The following is a 23,964-nucleotide window of genomic DNA, read 5'->3' on the forward strand; positions in this document are numbered from 1 at the left end:
AAAAGAAAACCTCTATCTGGTGCCAGTAAGCTGCCAGAAAGCCACGATCATATAGTAAAGTGATCCTTAAATGAGATTGTAGCCCATTAGAATCCCCTGTATCTTCCAAGGGAGAGTTATTAATTCCCAAAATACCTTATGGTGGACAAAACGCTGATGGGAGATGTCCGGTGCAAGAAAAATGAATGCATCTAGACAGTTTGTCATTATACAGACTACAATTTGTTACCTGTTTCTCTGGGAACCCAAACTTCCAATTTCTGTAGAGGTGCATGTCTACACTGTGCAGCTACACAAAATGTTATACAGTTAGGTCCAGAAATCTTTGGACAGTGACACAATTTTGGCGAGTTGGGCTCCGCATGCCACCACATTGGATTTGAAATGAAATCTCTACAACAGAATTCAAGTGCAGATTGTAACGTTTAATTTGAAGGTTTGAACAAAAATATCTGATAGAAATTGTAGGAATTGTACACATTTCTTTACAAACACTCCACATTTTAGGAGGTCAAAAGTAATTGGACAAATAAACCAAACCCAAAAAAAAATATTTTTATTTTCAATATTTTGTTGCGAATCCTTTGGAGGCAATCACTGCCTTAAGTCTGGAACCCATGGACATCACCAAACGCTGGGTTTCCTCCTTCTTAATGCTTTGCCAGGCCTTTACAGCCGCAGCCTTCAGGTCTTGCTTGTTTGTGGGTCTTTCCGTCTTAAGTCTGGATTTGAGCAAGTGAAATGCATGCTCAATTGGGTTAAGATCTGGTGATTGACTTGGCCATTGCAGAATGTTCCACTTTTTTGCACTCATGAACTCCTGGGTAGCTTTGGCTGTATGCTTGGGGTCATTGTCCATCTGTACTGTGAAGCGCCGTCCGATCAACTTTGCGGCATTTGGCTGAATCTGGGCTGAAAGTATATCCCGGTACACTTCAGAATTCATCCGGCTACTCTTGTCTGCTGTTATGTCATCAATAAACACAAGTGACCCAGTGCCATTGAAAGCCATGCATGCCCATGCCATCACGTTGCCTCCACCATGTTTTACAGAGGATGTGGTGTGCCTTGGATCATGTGCCGTTCCCTTTCTTCTCCAAACTTTTTTCTTCCCATCATTCTGGTACAGGTTGATCTTGGTCTCATCTGTCCATAGAATACTTTTCCAGAACTGAGCTGGCTTCATGAGGTGTTTTTCAGCAAATGTAACTCTGGCCTGTCTATTTTTGGAATTGATGAATGGTTTGCATCTAGATGTGAACCCTTTGTATTTACTTTCATGGAGTCTTCTCTTTACTGTTGACTTAGAGACAGATACACCTACTTCACTGAGAGTGTTCTGGACTTCAGTTGATGTTGTGAACGGGTTCTTCTTCACCAAAGAAAGTATGCGGCGATCATCCACCACTGTTGTCATCCGTGGACGCCCAGGCCTTTTTGAGTTCCCAAGCTCACCAGTCAATTCCTTTTTTCTCAGAATGTACCCGACTGTTGATTTTGCTACTCCAAGCATGTCTGCTATCTCTCTGATGGATTGTTTCTTTTTTTCAGCCTCAGGATGTTCTGCTTCACCTCAATTGAGAGTTCCTTAGACCGCATGTTGTCTGGTCACAGCAACAGCTTCCAAATGCAAAACCACACACCTGTAATCAACCCCAGACCTTTTAACTACTTCATTAATTACAGGTTAACGAGGGAGACGCCTTCAGAGTTAATTGCAGACCTTAGAGTCCCTTGTCCAATTACTTTTGGTTCCTTGAAAAAGAGGAGGCTATGCATTACAGAGCTATGATTCCTAAACCCTTTCTCCGATTTGGATGTGAAAACTCTCATATTGCAGCTGGGAGTGTGCACTTTCAGCCCATATTATATATATAATTGTATTTCTGAACATGTTTTTGTAAACGGCTAAAATAACAAAACTTGTGTCACTGTCCAAATATTTCTGGCCCTGACTGTAGGTTGGGCCAGTTGTGGGTATTGTAGCTCTACTCAAAAGGCTGTATATAAATACTGATAAATAGTCTTCTAGATAAATAATGTCAAGAAGATGCTAGAAATCCATATTTATCTACAGAAACATGGCTGCAAGGGATTTAAAACTACATTTCAATTAATAGATCTTGGAATAATTATAAGCCCCCCCCATACGATGTGTTAAAATTGTTTTAATATTTTTGTAAATGTGCCCCTGCTATGTACTGTCTTGTTTGCTGTATCTGATCATGCAGAGCTGTTCCAGTTCATGGTCAGCATATACCATAGCTCCTGGCCAGGGGAGGTAATATAGGTCACTTATGACAACTAACTATACAAACATGACATTTCAGGGCCTTGTAGCTGCTGCTTTCTGCGAGAACCGATTTCCCTGTCTGTTTTATCACAGGAGCGATAGTTTAATCTCCAGTCTGCTGGGTTCATTGTAAATAAAATCAATGAGATAGGTGCTCCGAAGGCCTCTAAGTTCATACGTCACTCAGCTCATAGGATTAGTGATATGGCAGAAACACTCGCTCCTGTGATAAAACAGCTAGGGAAATGTGTTACCTTAGAAAGCAACAGCTGCGAGCCCCTGCAATGTCATGTATTGTATGCTCAATTATCAAAAGTGATGTTTCTTCCCCTGGCCTGGAGGTGAGGTATATGCCGACCATGAATTGGAGCAGCTCTGCATGGTCAGATACAGAATTACACAGAACATAGCAATTTATAAGATTATCTTAGCACAGGAACACTTTTGTTTCCAACACATCCAATTGTGTAATTTATTATTATTTCAAATATATTGATTAAAATGTATTTTGTTCGTGGGATAGCGCTTTTAAGAAAACACTTTTATTAAAGGGAACCTGTGATCAGAAATTTGGCTTTCAACCTAAATGTTTCCCCCTCTGCAGCTCGTGGGCTGCATTCTAGTAAGGTTTTTATACTTTTTGTGCCCCCTTTTAAACCAAAATAAATACTTTATAAAACTGTACCTTTCGGTTTGAAAATCTTGTAAATCGTCCATGGGGGCGGGCCGTGTGGCGTCCGTTGCTGTATCTTACGCCGTCCCCCATGCTCCAAATCATCCCTCAGGACGCCGCCCACTGCACCCGAGGTCCCGTGCACGCCGGGACACCTAGTGACGTGGTCGCAGGCACAAGAGTATGGGGGGCGCTGTGATTGCATCGCAAGTGCCGGCCCATACTCTCGTGCCCGCCCTTTCCCCACTGCCTCCAGCGTTCTGCGCCGGCCCGACGTCACCTCCTTCCCATCGTACCCTGCAGCAGGAAATAGATGGGAGGAGCGTAGCAGGCCACTACAGGAGAAGCCGAGAGGTCTGAGCGACGTACAGAGGGGAGAGCGCGCCCACGTGAGTATGGGCGGGCACTTGCGATGCAATCACAGCGCCGCCCATACTCTTGTGCGTGCGACCACATCACTAGGTGTCCCGGCGTGCACGGGACCTCGGACGCAGTGGGCGGCGTTATGAGGGATGATTTGGAGCAAGGGGGGCGGCGTAAGATACAGCAACGGACGCCACACGGCCCGCCCCCATGGACGATTTACAAGATTTTCAAACCGAAAGGTACAGTTTTATAAAGTATTTATTTTGGTTTAAAAGGGGGCACAAAAAGTATAGAAACCTTGCTAGAATGCAGCCCACGAGCTGCAGAGGGGGAAACTTTTAGGTTGAAAGCCAAATTTCTGATGACAGGTTCCCTTTAAGAATGGCAAATCTTATTCTGAAGCAAGCTGGAGTAGGAAGAGTCCAATCTATTAACAGGTGAACAGCTTTGATATATTTTACACATATTGGGTGGTAAGGTAAAAAAATGAGGTCTACTTCAACTATAAGCATGCGTAGATTAGGATTAAATATTGCACCTGTGCCAGCAGCCGGCGCTGCTGGAGTCTGGACCTTCAGGGGTGATGGCTCGAGGGTCTCCGGACCCGGGGGTCTCGCGGACATACCGAATAAAAGGGGGGACGTATATGTAAGGGCTAGGCCGTATTGAGTTTGTGACGCCACCCACGGTGTGTGGTGAGTTGGGACACCACCGCTGCTATGACGGGGCACCCGGGGGAGATGTTGTGCAGCAAGTTGTTAACCCCTCCGTGGACAGGGATGGTGGCCCCGGGACCCGGTGGCTGTGCTGCAGGGGATGGTGACCGCCGGGGGTGCTGGTGTACTCACTGTTAGAAACAAACACACGAGTCTCTGGTAAACCAAGGTGATGGTGGCCGGTGCCGCGGCCAGCTGCGTTGGGATCCCCCACCCGACTGGTGGTCTCTATCCCTTTCCTGCACTGTTTACGTACAAAAGACTTCCCTGTATAAAACGTAGGAGTCCGCTCCCGGCTGGATGTGACCTAAGGAGCTGTGCCCGCAGACGCTGGCCCGTGGGATCTATGGGCCCTGGCAGTGACCTCTTATCCCTAATCGGTGGGCTGTTGTCTTCTATGAGGGACTTTGGGTGGGACAGAACCTCTAGTCCTGGCCTCAATTGGTTAATTAACCAGCTCCAGTTGATTCTGGTCTCTGGCTTCAGGGTCCGAGTACCCCCCTTTGTGCTACAGTTTCGGGGTCGGTTCCCCGTGTCGGTAGCGGCGGGCTACAACCCTGGCCCGGTCCACCTCGGTTCCACCAAGCCGTCTTCCCGTCTCCTGCTGATGGAGACCACCGTCTGCCTCCTAGCCAGTGGCACCAGGGCTCCTACCCTGGCACCGTTCAACTTGAACTTCCTGCTGGAGCTACACTTAGCCCCAGCCCACACTCCTTTCCAAACTGAACTCTACACAAGACTGTTTGTTTTCCCGCCCTGGGCTGTCTAGACCCCTGGGTGGGCGTGCACCAACTGCCTGGTCACGTCCACTGGTGTGTCTATCTGTCCCTAAGGGGGTGACTAGGGTTTGATGGTTGGCTGAATGTTATCTAGTGGGGGGAACAGTGTTATGCAGGGGCCTAACTGTGACTACCTGGTTTTGCCAGGGCGTCACACACCAATTTACGTCTTTTAAAGTGGTGGGCAGACTCAGACTGTAAAAGTCCGAATCCGCGCAGTTTCAATAGTTCATGGGTGCCGGGCTCGGAGTTCTCAAGGAACTCTGGCTAATAATCTGAATCTTGCAACTCGGGAAATAAAAAAAATAAAGGAAAAATAAAGCAAGTGCGCTATACTCACTGAGTCTACGGAGCGGGTGTAACTGCTTCCGGGCCGCTCATTCTTCTTCCAGGGCCGCTTATTAGCCTCATACATATTCACTGCTTCCCCCGCCCACCGGCAGTCCTGGCATCTGTGATTGTTTGCGGATAGACAGCATCCCCAGCCTGTGTAACTGAACCTGACTGGAACCAATCACAGCCCCTGTCTGCAAGTCACTGTAGATTGGTATAAAAATAAATAAATAAAGTGGCGTAGGGTCCCCCCGTATTATGATACCCAGCACAGATAAAGCATACGGCTTCAGGCTGCAGCCCCCAGCCATGCGCTTATCTTGGCTGTGCATCAAAATAAGAGGAACCGCATACAGCTTTTAAAAAAAAAAATAAATAAAAAAAATGATTTAAATAAACAATTTAAACCCCTTCCCCCCCAAATTTTGATACCCAGCCATGATAGAGCCCGAGCTGCTATTTTTAAGCTTGGGTGGCCCAATCAGCATGAGTCTCCCCAGTCTGAGAATATCAGCTCCCAGCTGTCAGCTTCATCATGGCTGGGTATCAAAACTGGGGAGGACCGCACGTCGTTTTCTGAAAATTATTTATTTAAATAATTTTATAAAAAAGCCTCATGCGGTTCCTCTTATTTTGATACACAACCAAGATAAGCGTATGGTTGAGGGCTGCAGCCATATTCCTTATCTGTTCTGGGTATCATAAAACGGGGGGGGCAGTATGCCAATTTTTTTTTTTTTTACACCAATTTACAGTGACTTGCAGACAGGGCCTGTGATCGCAAGCAGTCAGACACGGTCACACAGATTTTGGGCGCTGTCTAACTGCAACCAATCACAGATGCCAGGACTGCCGGTGGGCGGGGGAAGCAGTGAATATGTATGAAGGTAAATGAGCGGCCCTGAAAGTAGAGTGAGTGGCCCGGAAGCAGTTACAGCCACGCCAGAGACAAGGTAATTATAGTGCACTTGCTCTAATCCCTCTTTCCCTTCTACCCCCATTTTTAAGCGCTGGATTCTGGTCTCCATAAACTTATATGAGGACCGGTGTCTGGTCAGATATTCGGGAACAATTCCGGGCGAGAACCATTTTTTTTTCTGTCCACATCCAACCACATGTGACATGTTTTCTTTTTTATTACTTTAAGCGTCCAGGTTCTGAAGAGAAATGTAAAGGATCCATTGTGAGCAAATCTTTTGTCCTGACGGCTGCTCACTGCTTCCATCTCGATGAATTACTCCATACGATCAATGTCAGAGTTGGAGGTAAGTTCTCCCATCAATTTTAATGAAACTCCAGCTGTAGTTCTACTTCATCAAGGATGGGGAATCTCTGGCCCGTGATGATGGTTCGTGGTTTTCATGCATTTCCAATAATGATTATTCACTTTTTAATTCACTATCTGTATGGATGTGCCGAAATCCTATTGACTATCATAAATACCACCAAAGGGAAGCAGCTCCAGACATCACATTCGGGGGGAGTTAATGAGATGTCGTTCCAAATATTTCAGGATAATTTTTATGTTCATAATGTTGTTTGGCCCACAAATGATAGTATAAACATCCAAATGGCCATTGACAGAAAAAAGGTTCCCCATCCCTGATGTACAACCTCCAACGCGGCCTCTAGCGGAGACTTGAGGACCTCGGAGCCGATTCTACAAATGTGAGGACTACGTATATTTCTGCTTTCATCTGTTGTAGATAAGGTATTCAAAGTGAAGAACCTCTACCGTCATACTGACTATAACCCACTCGGCAAAACAGACAAGGGCGTGAAGAAATCCTATGATTACGATATGGCTCTCATTGAACTGGATAAGGCACTTGAGTTTTCCAGTAAAATCAGGTAAAAAAAGAAAGGATTTTGTTTGACAACTTGGTTAAATTGTTCATATACATGTCCAACAATGAAGATATGATCACCACATCTTAAGGCACCATGACTAACCTTCTCATAGGGCACCGGAACTGAAATTACTAAGGGGACACTGTGACCAGCATTGTCCTGGTCTGAGATTAGCAAATCTAAGTTCCTGGTCTGAGATTAGCAAACACCAACTTAAAAAAACAGGGCTTGGGTTCGAAGTTTGGATGCTTTACGTGTGAACTTAACTTGCGCGTGCAACACTGTGCTCGGGCACACTTGGTGCTCAGCCCTGTGCGAACCGCTTGCAGTGTTTGAACGGCTTGTACTGGTGGAGACTCCAACTGCCAACTAGTGATTCCAACCCTCTTTGGGCCAAGTTCAGACCAGTGGAGGCTCGGTTTATTTGCTGCCAGCGAACCAAACCTCCAAAGGTTTGCTCATCTTTAGTCCTGGTAGCATGGCTAGTGGATAGAGATGAGTGAATAGGTTCACTGGTCTTGTGTGACGTCACTGTTGCAGCGTGACACATGCATGACATTGTGCCAGGCCACCTAATCACAAGACGCACTGGCAATCCATACAGGTAGGAGGTTTGCAGAGCTCTGGTCAGCTACCATGGACTACCAAAGTGGCCAGTGGACTAGGGTCTTCCAAATCTTTTTGTTCAAATATACTACTGATACTACTGTACTTTATGGTGTCTCTGTATGGGGGCACCATGCTGGACACTTTCATTAGAGACTGGGAGAATGTCCCACATCTGCCCCCTTTGCATCTTATACTGAGCATAACAACATTATAGTATCAAATAGTGCCAAGAAAATGTAAACAATTGCACTCGGTAGTGCTAAGATATGTGGAACAACGAATATGGGAATATAGACATGCATTATTGCTATGAAAAACATGTAAAAAATGTGGTACTTAGCACACAAAAATGGCCAGTTTTGTGTGAGCCCAACAGCCAACGGCAAGGCGACCTCTGTTTGTTGGGTCCCTGCCTACTCAGTTTGCATCTGTTCACATTAGAAAGGTAGGATGTGCTATCAGTCTTTTTCTTTGATTACAACGTTATAGTAAAACACTATAGCGTGAGGCATTGTAACCCCAAAATGCCACAGGGAACATCCTATGATTTGTTTTATAATACAGAGATGTCTTATACCCAATATACATATCTACCAGGAGCACTATATTAAGACGTATACAACACAGACATTGCCAGAGTCAATAAGCTGCTGGAAAGCCAAACTCATGTAAAGCAGATAAAACAGCGTCAATAAGCTGCTGGAAAGCCATATGTTCTTATCATAAGATCAGTGTAGACTGGATGGGCCTTATGCATTAAATTTTGGTGCTTCTGTTACATAAAAATTAGTGAAATAGTAGGTTGTCCTACCACATTCTGAAAGCGCTGAAGTGATCAGACTTCCATGGGGGCTGTTCTACTGGATAAAACCTTACACTTTAGATTTTACTTGTTGGAGTTTATTCGGAGAGGGCGGAAATGAACGTTGTTACTTAGACATCAGGAATAGCTCCGCTCTCTTCTCGCAGACCGATCTGTCTTCCATGTACTACGGGGGCCTCCTGGGCTTTAAAGCAACGAGGGAAATCTGTGACCTGCAACGACCATGGTGAGTGTCGGAGAGAGGGATTTGGTGTGATGGGTTTGTGTAATTCCAACGATAAACTTCTTTTTGTGGGGGGTGGGGGGGGGTTATATTTCTATTTTTTCTTTACACAATCAAAGATGTAAGAGAAATTCCAATAGAAATTAACAAAACCAAAATTCCTAAAAGTTTCACATTTTATTAAATATAGCATTAAAAAACACAATAATTAGATATGAGAAGAGCGCTCCAAAAAGCAAAGGATCAAAAAAAAGTGAGGAAAGCAAAGATCTAGGTAAGTCTAAGGGGCACTTTGCACACTACGATATCGCACATGCAATGTCGGTGGGGTCAAATAGAAAGTGACGCACATCCGGCGTCGCTGTCGATATCGTAGTGTGCAAATCCTTTATGATACGATTAACGAGCGCAAAAGCGTCGTAAACGTATTATCTGTGTAGCGTCCGACATTTCTATAATGTAGCTGCAGCGACGGTACAATGTTGTTACTCGTTCCCCTGTGGCAGCATACATCGCTGTGTGTGAAGTTGCAGGAGCGAGGAACATCAGCTTACCTGCGTCACCGCGGCTCACACCGGCTATGTGGAAGGAAGGAGGAGGGCGGGATGTTTACGTCCCGCTCATCTCCGCCCCTCCGCTTCTATTGGCCGCCTGCCGTGTGACGTTGCTGTGACGCTGCACGACCCGTCCCCTTAGGAAGGAGGCGGTTCGCCGGCTAGAGCGACGTCGCAGGGCAGGTGAGTGCATGTGAAGCTGCCGTAGCAATAATGTTCGCTACGGCTGCAAGCACAAGATATTGCAGCTGCGACGGGGGCGGGGACTATCGCGCTCGGCATCGCAAGCATTAGATTGCGATGTCGTAGTGTGCAAAGTACCCCTATAGGGAGAAACCGTTGGCCCTACGGTCTGACCCTACCTTGATGGTGGTATCCACACCATACAGAGACATCTATACCCCAATCAGGCCTCCTGATGAACCTGAAATACAGGAGAAACGCGTTGAGGCCGACTTGTGAATGATGACATCTACAAGGGGAGTGTTTGGGTTTTCTTTTCATTTTTTTGTCTGATATTTGGTTTTGGTTTGCAACCTATATTGTGGGCTTTTCAATTCATTTTTGTGGGGCGCTGTGGCGCACTCCAGTAGCCCTGGAATTTTGATTGGTTGTTACATGCGGTATCTATTAGGATCCAGCATGGCATATTAATAGTGGACACCACCGTTGTTATCTTTTTTGAGTCTGGTTGTTAAAACCTATTTGATCAGATTTGGTATTGTGGATACTTTCTGATAGGATCCATTTTAGGGACTCATCAGGGTAAGTCATCGGTGAGCGGGGGCGCCATATGCGCTTTATTAGGGTGCCAACCTCCGCGGCAACAGTAGGGCCTGTCAAGGGAGAAATTTAGGTAAGACAGCTAATGGAGTCTGTGTTCAGGGCAGGCCCAGAGGACGGGGCCAAATTAGCTATCTACGCAGATATAATAAATAACTCAGAAATAATGACCACAGAGACTGTGTTCACTCTTTGAGTCAGTATGGGCGACTGACCCGTGTAATGAATAGCTCAGATATTAGTATAATATTTCAACCTTCAGACATGTACAAAATATCAAAATCTGTCTTTTCTCATACCTCGAAGCCGTATAGGGAGGTTTAGGGAGATGCGTAGGAACACAGAAACACACATTTCATCCCACAGATAACACATTCCTTCTTTGTGTGAAACCACTGATAAGACTTTCACTTGTCATTATGAAGGCTTTCCTTGTTTATTGTTCATTCTGGCTTCATCATTTTTGGTTAACCCTTTCTTGAACATACAGCTTAGAATCATATTATGGCATCTGTGCGATTGTCATATAGACACACAGATAATTATGCAAAGACATCTATACTTTAATTATTTACATACACAGATCATCTTATTACATTTGAACAAACAATCTATAGCCCAGGCTACCCTCACAGGGCCCTTTAGGCTTACCTAGATCCTTGCTTACCTCACATTTATTGGCCTTTTTTTGGAGCGCTCTTCTCATATCTAATTATTGAGTTTTTTAATACAATATTTAATAAAATTTCAAACTTTTAGGAATTTTGGTTTTGTTAATTTTTAATTTCAGAATATGATTTTATAGGGATCAGAGATTACGCTATGTTACTGAGCTCTAAATCCTCAGCTGTCCCCCACTTATCCATATAGTATAATAATCCGGCTGTACAGTCCAAGATCCTTTCCGCTCAATAGACATGTCATCACTAGGGACATGAATATTTTTTAAAAATGTTACCCAATAAAATGTTCTATTTTCTAGAGAAGACACTGCTCTCGGAAGAATTGGTGAAGGCCATGTTTGTGGCCGAGGAAACTGATAAAGCGCTGGAGCGGAAGGATGTGATCATAAAGCGCGGGAGTAAGGTAATGAAATCATGACTTATCAGGTAGATTACATAGCCATAACACTGCCGTCCTGCCTCAGCGCTGGGTTCAGAAGACCTGCCCTGTGCATGTGTGCTGCGGTCGCCATGTCAGACTGGTCTTATAATGAAGATGAAGCATTTTGGTCTTTTTTTCTATCAGTTCTCTGGAAATAGAAAAATTGAAAAACTCATTCTGAATAAATTCCTATTTACCCTTTATTAGCAAATTACAATATTTTTGTTTATGGAGGTAATCACATTACTACATTAAAATGGCTACCGTACTGTTACACTAACAGAAAAACGTCCTAGAATCTTAGCTAGCTGCCTGTGAGCGTGTGCAGGAGGAATGTGATTCTGATTTAATAGTGGAGATACCAGGGGTGTTGAGGTAACAAGAGGCTGCTCATACTGCTGTTTACCTTCTCTATCTAATCTAATGCTGGAGATACCAAGAGTGCTGAGGTAAGAAGAGGCTGCTCACACTGCTGTCAACCCATCTGCCCACCGTGGCTATCTTATTAAACACTGGAGATATGAGGGGGCTGGAGTAAGAAGAAACCACTCACACTGCTGTCCACCCTGTCAATCAGATATAATATTGGAGATACCAGGATTGCTGAGGTAAGAAGAGGCTGCTCACACTGCAGTCCAACCGGTCTATCTGATACTGGAGAAATCAGGTGTGCTGAAGCAATAACAGACCACTCACACTGCTGTCCATCCTGTCAATCTGATCCAATATTGGAGATATCAAGGGTGCTGAGGTAAGAAGAGGTTGCTCACACTACTGTCCATCCTGTCAATCGAATGTAATACTGAAGATTCCAGGAGTGCTGAAGTAAAAAGAAGCCACGTAAGGCCCCGTCACACTAAGCAACATCGCTAGCAACATCGCTGCTAACGAACAACTTTTGTGACGTTGCTAGCGATGTTGCTGTGTGTGACATCCAGCAACAACCTGGCCCCTGCTGTGAGGTCGTTGGTTGTTGCTGAATGTCCTGGGCCATTTTTTAGTTGTTGCTGTCCCGCTGTGCAGCACAGATCGCTGTGTGTGACAGCGAGACAGCAACAACTAAATGTGCAGGCAGCAGGAGCCGGCTTCTGCGGAGGCTGGTAACCAATGTAAACATCGGGTAACCTAGAAGCCCTGTCCTTGGTTACCCGATATTTACCTTTGTTACCAGCCTCCGCCGCTCTCACTGTCAGTGCCGGCTCCTGCTGTGTGCACATTTAGCTGCAGCACACATCGGGTTAATTAACCCGATGTGTGCTGTAACTAGGAGAGCAAGGAGCCAGCGCTAAGCATTGTGCGCTGCTCCCTGCTCTGTGCACATTTAGCTGCAGCACACATCGGGTAATTAACCCGATGTATGCTGTAACTAGGAGAGCAGGGAGCCAGCGCTAAGCAGTGTGCGCTGCTCCCTGCTCTGTGCACATTTAGCTGCAGCACACATCGGGTAATTAACCCGATGTGTGCTGTAACTAGGAGAGCAGGGAGCCAGCGCTCAGTGTGCGCTGCTCCCTACTCTCTGCACGTGTAGCTCCGTGCGGTGGTAACCAAGGTAAATATCGGGTTGGTTACCCGATATTTACCTTAGTTACCAAGCGCAGCATCTTCCACGCTGCGCTGGGGGCTTGTCACTGGTTGCTGGTGAGCTCACCAGCAACTTGTGTAGCGACGCTCCAGCGATCCCTGCCAGGTCAGGTTGCTGGTGGGATCGCTGGAGCGTCGCTAAGTGTGACATCTCACCAGCAACCTCCTAGCAACTTACCAGCGATCCCTATCGTTGTTGGGATCGCTGGTAAGTTGCTTAGTGTGACTGGACCTTAACATTGCTGTCCAGCATGTCTATCTGATCCAATATTAGAGATATTAGAGATGCTGAGATAAGAAGAGTCTGCTCACACTGCTGTCCATCCTGTCTATCTGATCTAATACTGGAGATATCAGGAGTGCTGAGGTGAGAAGAGACCACTCACACTGCTGTCCACCCTGTTTATCCTATCTAGTACTGGAGATAACAGTGCTGCTGAGATAAGAAGAGGCTGCTCACACTGCTTTCCATCATGTCTTTCTGATCTTATACTGTAGATACAAGGAGTACTAAGATAAGAGGAGGCTGCTAACACTGCTGTCCAGTATGTCTACTTGATACAATATTGGAGATACCAGGGGTGCTATCAGAGGACCACGCCATTGAAATGTATAATACTGATTAGCTCACTAAATAAAAGAAGTGTGATTTGATAACCTATCCTAAACTCTGCAGCCCACTTAATCCACCTCTCCCCTCGCTACTCCCCAGCCTCGCCACTCTGCCAATCCCTTCACTGGCTTCCCATCACCCAACGACTCCAGTTCAAAACACTAACCATGACTTACAAAGTCATGCACAACCTGTCTCCTCCTTACATCTGTGACCTAGTCTCCCGATACCTACCTGCACGCAACCTCAGATCCTCACAAGACCTCCTTCTCTGCTCCTTTCTTATCTCCTCTTCCCACAATCGCGTACAAGATTTCTCCCGTGCATCCCCCTTACTCTGGAACGCTCTACCTCAGCACATCAGACTCTCCCCTACCGTGGAAAGCTTCAAGAGGAACCTCAAGACCCACCTCTTCCAACAAACCTACAATAGCCCTCAGTCCAGTAGACCACTGCGCAACCAGCTCTGTCCTCACCTATTGTACCATCACCCATTCCCTGTCGACTGTGAGCCCTCGCGGGCAGGGTCCTCTCTCCTCCTATACCAGTCTGTTTTGTACTGTTAATGATTGTTGTATGTATACCCTCTTTCACTTGTAAAGCGCCATGGAATAAATGGCGCTATAATAATAAATAATAATAATAATAATAATAATTACAGGTATTTAGAAATGTATTTATAATGACCTTATATTTCCTTTCTTCCCTCGGGTTCCTTTCCCTTTTCTCCTTTCTTTGCCTTTCATTCCTTCCTATTCCTGCAAAACCTCTGTAATCTAATTTATTCAAATTCTGTCTTTATATATTTGCAAATATTCTTATATCAGCAGTGTCAACCTGGGGAACATTGGTCCCACCAGAGGGCTGATTCTGAAGGCTCACCTTTCATCTTTACAAAACCAATGCATTATCATTAAAGGGTTTTTTTTGGACCAGGGCTAATTTGTATTGTCATAAGATACATATGCCAACTAGCTACCCTTCCTTCTTCCCTTAATGTTAAAGCATTGAGATAAGCAGGAAGAGAAGTTAGCTCTCTGTCCAGACGCTGATGGTTCTTTTCTCGGCATCTTCTCCTGGTTTGCGGTTCTTCAGGTGTGCTCACTTCCTTACTTTGGCTCTGTCCTATCACATCCCGGGTGGGGCTATTTATACTCTCCTTTCACCAGCCTTCTTCGCTGCCTTTATTTTTATGTGGATTTCTGCCCTGCAGCTAAGGTATTGACCAGTGTTGTATTTGCCCTGTGTATTTCTCATTTGCCTTCCCTACACCTAAGTTTGTAGGAGGTTACCCTTGCTTATTTCTCCACTTGTTCACGTGCTTTATGTTTGCTCATGTTTATAGCCCTGTGTCTCACCCTCTCCTTACGTGCACTTCCTTTATGGCTGGTGTTTTCTGTTACGCAGTTTATAGTTGAGGGGGCAGTTAAGGACACTCAGGGTAAGCCGACGTTGAGTAGTGGCGCCATTACGTGATCTTACAGTGCCAACCTCCGTAATCAGGCAGGAACAAAGCAGGGCCAGATTTAGGGCTTCTCCTAGTCTGAATAGAGACTTGTGGATTTCAGGACTCGTGCCTCTCCTGGTTTGTCCAGCCCCGTGTGAGTGATAGAGTTCAGTCTTAACAGTGATTTCCCCCATATAGTATGATAATTCCAGTGACCCTAAGAAAGTTTGATGCCCAAACAACATATTATGATTTCCCCACAGCCCCCCTATACACAGTATAATGGCCCCACAGCTCTCTATATTCAGTATAAATGGCCACCAAAACTTCCCGATTTTATAGTATGATGACCCCACAGGTCCCTGTATACAACATGATGCTCCCCACAATCCCCTCTATACAGTATAATGGACCCAAAGTTCTCTACATACAGTATGATGGCCTCATAGTTCCCTATATACAGTATGATGGCCCCATAGTTCCCTATATACAGTATGATGGCCCATCAGCTCTGTATATAATTTGATGGCCCTACAGCCCCCTATATACAGTATGATGTCCCCATAACTTCCTATTTATAGCATAATGTCCACACAGCTTCCCTATATGCAGTATGATGGTGCCACCACTCCCTGTCTACAATATGCTGGCACCCACAACTCCCTATCTGATGGTCCCACAGCTGCTTATATACACTAATGATGTCCCCACAGCTGCCTATATAGAGTATAATAATTTCACAGCTGCCTAAACACATAATGGTGTCCCATATAGGTGCCTATATACTGTATTATGTCCCTACAACTCCCTATATATAGTATGATGTCCCCACAGATCCCTATATACAGTATAACTTCACAGCTTCCTATACACATAATGGTGTCCAGAAGAAGCTGCCTATAAACTGTATTATAACCCCACAGCTCACTATATACAGTATGATGGCCCCCCAGCTCCCTATGTACATTTTGATGTCCCCACAGCTCTTTATATACAGTATGATATTCTTACAGTCCCCGATAGGCAGTAAGATTTATTTGGTATGGGCCCTATGCTATAAAGATATGATGAAATGAATCCGAACACAGTTCCATTTACATTTTGTAATGACAACCGCCCTTCTCCTCCACAGAGGCTCGCCTGTATAGAGGATACCAAAAAGGTAGACGACTTCAAGGATGTTCCAGAGATTACAGACGTCGTGTCTAACACTTTCTTATGTACAGGGGGAATAGAACCTCAGGTGGATCCACAGACCTGCAAAGGTAATTGTTCTTCTCATTATCACTTAGTACAATACCTGTAATCCATACATATATGTGACAACCCCGTCCTTATTACCCTTGTGCACTTACTTCACCACCCTGCCTAATGCCATTGTGCCACTGGGCCTAATTCAATGTCCCCGCAGAGCTGTGGACCTCACGATGGAGACATGAGGGAGATGCAAAGACGCAATCTTACCTGAGAGATAGATTTTGGAACTAGCAAAACCTTTTTCGTTTTGTCCATTTCAGCATTGGGTTATTTTCCCCAAATCCAGACCAGACACATTTTCAGGTTTTATTGTACATGCGCTTTTAACATCTCCAAAAAATGTTCTCGTTTGAATATTGAAATAAGTTTTCCCGAGAGGCACAGTAAGCTTGTTGGTTACAGTTAACAAATGCGGCATAAACCTCTAGATTGGATATAATACTTGATAGTTGTAGAATATCAACTTTACAGATTTCTGGAGTAAACCGCTATGAATCCCAAGAAGGGTCAAGTTATGAACCCTATGTACTCTTTACAGGCTATAAACAAGTAACCCGACATTTTTGCACTACCGGAGCCTGATGCCTGACTACTTAGTGGTCAACACAATCTTTAAGCCTAAGTTCCTTTTGGGTCTTATCCTTAGGAAATCTATTTGCCAATGACCAATGTGTGTCTTCACATGGTACATTACATCTTTGTTACATTATGACGACTAGAGACTTGTGCCTTCTCTTCTTATAGGAGCAGGAATTCTAGCAGCGTCCTGGCCTAATCTCTAAGCACCCTGCAGCCTTGTACAAATTGATGCTCTGATGTGCTAAAAATATGTCACGGTGTTGGTGGAGAGCAGGGGACAGGGGCTCCTAGACTGGCCATCAGGGTCGGGGGTCCCTAGCTATCCCTAATGCCAGAGTTACCTCTGATGGTGAGGATATCTGGGCCACCTTCCTTGCCGTAGTCCTGACCAGCCCTGATCTTATGGGGGGCCAGGGTAGGAGTGATAGCCAACAGAAATAGACAAACAGGGTAAACCAAATCGCTATCTCGTTGCACATGGTATAAGACAGAAAGAGATTAGGAGGAATATAAGAGCAGGAAGGAAACAAGACAATGGGAGAACTACACAACAACTCCACACACAAAGTTATACACTCACCAGCAGGACTGGGATATAACAGCACAGAGACCGGTTTAGCAAAAGCTATAGTCGGCATGGGAAGACAGGATCCACCATCTTAAAAAGGCGAGGAGTGACTGTGATAGGTCTCCCACAACATGTAATCCAAGAGGTAACCAGGCTATCCAAAATTAACACCTGCAAGCCCGATCACTAATGAGAACACAGCTGTTCGACAGCCAAGCCGGTTTGTAACTTGGAAGCACCAGAAAAAGCATAGTGTGGAGTGTCAGACTGCAGTGTGAACAGTGTCAGATGCCGCCACTTGGCCAGTGTGAAAGAATGGGTCAGATTTATCAAAATTGTTACTGTAAACACACCTATAATGCACCAAATGTATCAAAGTGCTTTATGCTGTTTGATAAAGATCTAAATCTAGATTTTGGTTGTAAGTCCCTTGTATGACTAGTTGTGAAATGCGCCTCCTTTTCTTGTGATTTCAGGTGACTCTGGGGGTCCTGTTATTGTGCCCTACAAACAACGCTTCGTCCAGGTAAGTCACCGTCATGTAGAAGCGCATTTCACATTCTCTTTTTGCTTCATGTTAAGTTACTAATTGGTGTCCTGTGAATTAAATTTGTCTGATCCAAACAATTATGTAAAATTAAGGGGAAAAATCCTTGAAAAACCTGCATTTTCACCATAAAAGATAAAAATAAATATTTCCACGTGATGAATACTGACAGAGGTGACAATCAGTTATCAGAAGGCCTTCGATTTTAAGGGGTCAAGGTACAGTTCTGTGCTAAAGTTTTACCCTGCAGAGTATGAAAGCTTTCAAAAATAGAAATGTTAATATTTTTATAAATTAACAAAATACAAGGAGAATGAACCAAAGAGAAATCTAAATCAAATCAGTATTTGCCTTCATCAATTCTTCTATGTAAATTTTTACTTGCGCAAAGTTTTTGAAGGAACTCGGCACAAGATTGTTCCAAACATCTTGGAGAATTGACCACAGATCTTCTGTGGATGTGGCTTGTACAAATCTCTTCATTTTTTCATGTAAAATCATTCAGATTGGATGATATCGCCACAAAGTAGATGGGTGTTTCTGGTCCCGCTGGTTGCGGTCAGTTCTGAGTTGATGGCACTGCTGGACATCTTCCGATTTCAAAGTATGATGTGTCTCATCCACTGCGCTGTTTCTTTGACAAACCAATGCATCTTACGTTCTCAAAGTTAAACATTTCTTGGTGTTTCTTCGAAAGAGCTTCATCAGCACATCTTGTAGGGCGCAGTCTGCTTTTTAAACGTTTCCTTGGAGAAAATTTGCTGATGCAGTGTAACTGTGGCGCCCTTGACAAGCCAGGACGTCACAAGCACTACACCAACACACCCCACACTCCCGGTCAGGCACACCTAAGTCAGACAAAAACCCTTGTTGCCTCCCTCCAGGGGCTGATGTTAACACCAGGGGGTGGGCCAGGCGGTTGGTCCCGCCCACCGAGGAGTTCACAGTCCTGGAGGCAGGAAAGAGAGTCAGTTTAGTGGAGTTGAGTTTGAGAGTTTGAAGTGGAAGGAGGGAAGTGGTAGAGGAGCGGACAGAAAGTGGTCCGGGTGTGTGGCCGGGACGGAACAGCAAGGTTGGCAGACGGTGGTGACTGTCTGCAGGAGAGGCTTATTGGAGCTAGCCGTAAGGACCGTGGACGGGCGGTGGCCCGGCGGTACCAGACCGGTACGCAAAGAGAAGCCAGCACCATCCGGCAGGGGCTTACGGACCCCGGCAAGGCTAGGAGTCGCCGTGCAATTTGCCAAATCCGTTAGCGAAGGGAACCTCCTGGGTTTCCCAGCAGCCAAGTCCCAACAGAAGGCAACAGTCCAACCGTTAGAGGGAAACACAGTCACCGCCAAGGCTAAAGTTCCCAGGGCCAGAGCCTGCGGGCAAAAGGGGCTCCTTCGGCAACCTTCAAGCTGGGGAGCGGGTTACCGGTGGGAACCCACTGGAACCGTTTACATTACACAGGTGCAGGGAAAGGCAGTCACCATCAACCTGCCGGGAGAAACAACACCGCAGCCGTCTGTGGGACCCGTCCATCCAGCCGTTTGTTTTACCGGAGACTCTGTGTACATCATTGGCTGAGTGAGTACCACCGTGCCGTGCGGCACAGCGCTGCCCCTGCGACCCTGCACCTCGCCAGGCCCCGTAACCCGCCTGCCATCAATCCCTACCCCATCACCGGGCCCCGGGACAACCAACCCCCTACCCACGGAGGGGAGAACTAACAACAAAGCTGCTCCCTGTCATCGCTCCCGGGATCCCCGTCCAAAGCAGCGGTGGTGTCACCAATCTCACCACAACCGTGGGTGGCGTCACGGACAATACCAAATCCCCACAATCAAAACCCCCTTTTCACTCACGGGCGAGGAGCGCCGCTCGAGTCCCTGGGATCCGGCCCACCGCTCGAGCCACCACCGAGGAGTAGCAGCAGCAGCAGCCGAACCCGAGCAGTGGGAGAGCGCAGCGTCCCCTCCTCCGCCCGCGACATAACTACTGAGTGCGATACTCAGATCTACCTCTCTGGACCTGACATTACCTCCTTTGTAACAAAAATCCCACAATGTCTGTCTGCTATTTCATCCTTCTCTGTGCGATTCCTAAAGCTTAACATGGTCAAAACAGAATTCATTATCTTTCCTCCTCATTCAACTTTTCCACCAAGCCTTTCCATCAAAGTTGATGGCTGTTCACTCTCCCCAGTCTCACAAGCACATTGCCTTGGAGTAACCCTCGACTCTGCTCTATCCTTCAAGCCGCACATCCAAGCCCTCTTCACCTCATGCCGATTACAACTCAAAAATATCCCCTGGATCCATGCTTTCCTTAACCAAGAATCAGCAAAAACATTAGTGCATGCCCTCATCATCTCCCGCCTCGACTACTGCAACCTCCTGCTCTCTGGCCTCCCTTCCAACACTCTTGCACCTCTCCAATCTATCCTGAACTTTGCAGCCCGCTTAATCCACCTCTCCTCCCCATTGCCCAAAGACTCCAGTTCAAACCATTAACCATGACCTACAAAGCCATCCACAACCTGTCTCCCCCCTACATCTGTGACCTAATCTCCCGGTACCTACCTGCACGCAACCTCAGATCCTCACAAGATCTCCTTCTCTGCTCCTCTCTTATCTCCTCTTCCCACAATTGCGTACAAGATTTCTCCCGTGCCTCCCCCATACTCTGGAACGCTCTACCCCAGCATATCAGACTCTCTTCTACTGTGAAAAGCTTCAAAAGGAACCTGAAGACCAATCTCTTCCAACAAGCCTATAACCTACAATAACCCCCAGTCCAATACACCACTGCGCAACCAGCTCTGTCCTCACCTATTGTACCATCACCCATTCCATGTAGACTGAGCCCTTGCGGGCAGGGTCCTCTCTCCTCCTGTACCAGTCTGTTTTGTACTGTTAATGATTGTTGTACTAGTTTTTATGTATACCCTTTTTCACTTGTAAAGCGCCATGGAATTAATGGCGCTACAATACTAAATAATAACAATAACTACCTTATGTCCTGCTGCTATGCTCAATTTGAAAACAAACTGTGGCACTTCTACCATTGGAGGTGTCAAAGTCGGATCCAAACCCTTAATATGAAGTGAATAATACTTGGCACTCAAGTGGTGTGAAGAAAACCTCAAGCAATTTTATTTGCAATCCAAGATTATAGACGTTTTGGCCGAATTTAGCCCTTCATCAGTACAAATTGCCAGGAGACATCTGTGAGATGAGCGCAGAAGTGCATCATCCACCCCTTACTAGTGAGCTCAGTCTTATGCTATGTGCACACAGTGCGTTTTTTTTGACGCTGCGTTTTTGGCCGCTAAAAATGCACAAAAACGCACCTGCGTCGAAAAAACGCGGCAAAAAACGCACGCGTTTTGCCGCGATTTGGTGCGTTTTTTTGCTGCGTTTTTGCTCACTGCGTCCTTATGCGTTTTTTATCAGTGAACAAAAAAAAAAGGTCTGATGTCATTTCCTTCTTCAATGTGTTCTTCATTCTCCACTAGTGTATGCAGAAGAGCAGACAGCTGCAGAACTACAAGGCTCAGCATCCTCCATCCAATAGTGTATGCAGGAGAGCAGACAGCAGCTGTCGAACTACAAGGCTCAGCATCCTCCATCCAATAGTGTATGCAGGAGAGCAGACAGCAGCTGTCGAACTACAAGGCTCAGCATCCTCCTTCCAGGACTGTATGCAGGATTTCTTTGCCCCCCCAAACAAAAAAAATGACGTGGGCTTCGCCATATTTTTGTATGCTAGCCAGGTACAGCAGGCAGGTACGGGCTGCCCCCAACCCCCAGCTGCCTATTTGTACCCGGCTGGGAACCAAAAATATAGGGAAGCCCTTTTTTTTTTAAATTATTTCATGAATTTCATGAAATAATTTAAAAAAAAAATGACGTGAGCTTCGCCCAATTTTTGAGTCCAGCCGGGTACAACTAGGCAGCTGGGGATTGGAATCCACAGTGCAGGGTGCCCATGCTTTCTGGGCACCCCCGCTGTGAATTGCAGTCCCGCAGCCACCCCAGAAAATGGCGCTTTCATAGAAGCGCCATCTTCTGGCGCTGTATCCAACTCTTCCAGCTGCCCTGATGCCGGGTGGCTCGCCGGGTAATAATGGGGTTAGGGCTAGCTGTATAGCTGGCCCTAAGCCCGAAATTCATGGTGTCATGCCAATATTGGACATGGCCACCATGAATTTCTAGTAAAGATAAAAAAAAAACACAACACACAGAAAAATATTTTTATTAGAAATAAAACACAACACAATTAGTGACTCCATCTTTATTGAAATAAAGAACCCCCCTCCGCAGTAATCCTGGGTCAGGGTCCCGCGCCGTCCAATCCGGATCCAATATCATCTGATCGGTTTGCTGGAAGGCAAAGCGATCAGATGATGTGTCAGGATCAAGTGCCTGAATCCCATCACACATCAGCTGATTGTATAAAAGCCGATTATACAATCAGCAGATGCATCGGTGCAAAAAAAAAAAAAAAAAAATAATACTCACTTATGTGCTGATTACCGGCAGCTCCTGGAGCGATGGGGCGGGAGTCTGATCCCGTCCGATCGCTGCAGCAGCTGCCGGTAATCAGGGATGAAGTCTCCTGACGCATCCGCTGATACCGGCCGGGCGCCCGCGTCACCGCGATACTTACGATCACCTGATGCGTCAGGTGACTGCATCAGGTGATCCATCGCCAGGTCCTGCATCCATCGGAGCTTTCCCGGCCGTCTGCACACAGCCGGAGCGGGGGTGGCGATACCGTGAGAGGAGATGGGAGCGGGCATGGCACCGGGAGTCTGCAGACAGGTGAGTATAACTTTTTTTTTTTTTTCTACTGTTAACTTTTGTTTTCGCAGCCGCTTCCACCTCCTGCCTGTACATGGCGCCGCACGGCAGCATACATGCACAGGACGGGAGGTGGACGCGGCGGTGACGGTACCGGGAGGATTCACGCTTCTGTGTTTACTGACGGAAGGAATCCTCTTCCTGTACACGTCACTTTACTACCCACCTCCTGCGTTTATAGCTGCGTTTTTGGTCTTAGAAACGCACCAAAACGCACCAAAACGCAGCTATTTGCGTTTCTCATTGCGTCTTTCAACATCCCATTGCACTCAATGGATGAAAAGCGCAGTGAAAAACGCGGGAATAATTGACATGCTGCGTTTTTGTGGTCACCACAAAAACGCAGCTGGAAAAAAACGCTGTGTGGGGACAGCAAAAATGAAAACTCATAGACTTTGCTGGGGAAGCAAAGTCATGCAGTTTTGAGGCCAAAAACGCACCCGAAAAACGCGCAAAAACGCCGAGAAAAACGCACTGTGTGCACATAGCCTTACCGTGATGTTTGACCTGTGACATGAAACTATCTTCCAGAACCTCACCTTTGTAGCAGAGTTTGTCAACCCCTCACCCCTCATATGTTCTTTTTTCAGTTGATAACTGTGTATTACAACCTGCATATAAAAACAATGATAATTATCTCCTGTTTGATGTAATCAGTTACTAAAACACCTGACTGTAAAGGGGGCTTTACACGTTGCGACATCACTAATGCGGAGTCGTTGGGGTCACGGAATTTGTGACGCACATCCGGCGGCATTAGCGATGTTGCTGCGTGTGACACCGATGAGCGATTTTGCATCGTTGCAAAAACGTGCAAAATCGCTCATCGGTGACATGGGGGTCCATTCTCGATTATCGTTACTGCAGCAGTAACGATGTAGTTCGTCGCTCCTGCGGCAGCACACATCGCTATGTGTGACGCCGCAGGAACGAGGAACCTCACCTTACCTGCCCCCCGGCCGCTATGAGGAAGGAAGGAGGTGGGCGGGATGTTCCGGCCACTCATCTCTGCCCCTCCGCTTCTATTGGGCGGCCGCCCAGTGACATCGCTTAGAAAGGAGGCGGTTCGCCGGTCACAGCGACGTTGCCGGGCAGGTAAGTATGTGTGACCGGTCCGGGCGATGTTGTGCGGCACGGGCAGCGATTTGCCAGTGTCACACAACAGATGGGGGCGGGTACCCACGCTAGCGATATCGGGACCGATATCGCAGCGTGTAAAGTAGCCTTAATCCTTCAAAATCTCTGACTTAGAAGAAGTGATAAAGGGCGGTCACCCCATAATGATGGGATTTAGATTTCTCTTTTGTTCATTCACTTTGCACTTTGTTTATGTATACAAAAACTATTAATACTTCTAGTTTTGCAACCTTTTTCCTGAAACTTCGTCACAGTACATATGAAGGTTAATAAGCCTTTCA

At 46.1% G+C, this 23,964-nt stretch overlaps 1 protein-coding gene across 1 annotated transcript in view; it reads left to right on the top strand.

Annotated features, from left to right (window-relative positions):
- The window catches only part of LOC142250941 (complement factor B-like), a 49,546-nt gene that overhangs the window by 22,198 nt on the left and 3,384 nt on the right, over positions 1-23,964 (top strand). The window contains exons 12-17 of the mRNA XM_075323280.1: positions 6,308-6,425; positions 6,867-7,011; positions 8,590-8,669; positions 10,986-11,089; positions 15,881-16,013; positions 17,629-17,678. Of these exons, the coding sequence (XP_075179395.1) occupies positions 6,308-6,425; positions 6,867-7,011; positions 8,590-8,669; positions 10,986-11,089; positions 15,881-16,013; positions 17,629-17,678 (630 nt within the window). The remainder of the gene's footprint in view (positions 1-6,307; positions 6,426-6,866; positions 7,012-8,589; positions 8,670-10,985; positions 11,090-15,880; positions 16,014-17,628; positions 17,679-23,964) is intronic.

The sequence above is a fragment of the Anomaloglossus baeobatrachus genome, chromosome 9, assembly GCF_048569485.1.
Source record: "Anomaloglossus baeobatrachus isolate aAnoBae1 chromosome 9, aAnoBae1.hap1, whole genome shotgun sequence".
Lineage (NCBI taxonomy): Eukaryota > Metazoa > Chordata > Amphibia > Anura > Aromobatidae > Anomaloglossus > Anomaloglossus baeobatrachus.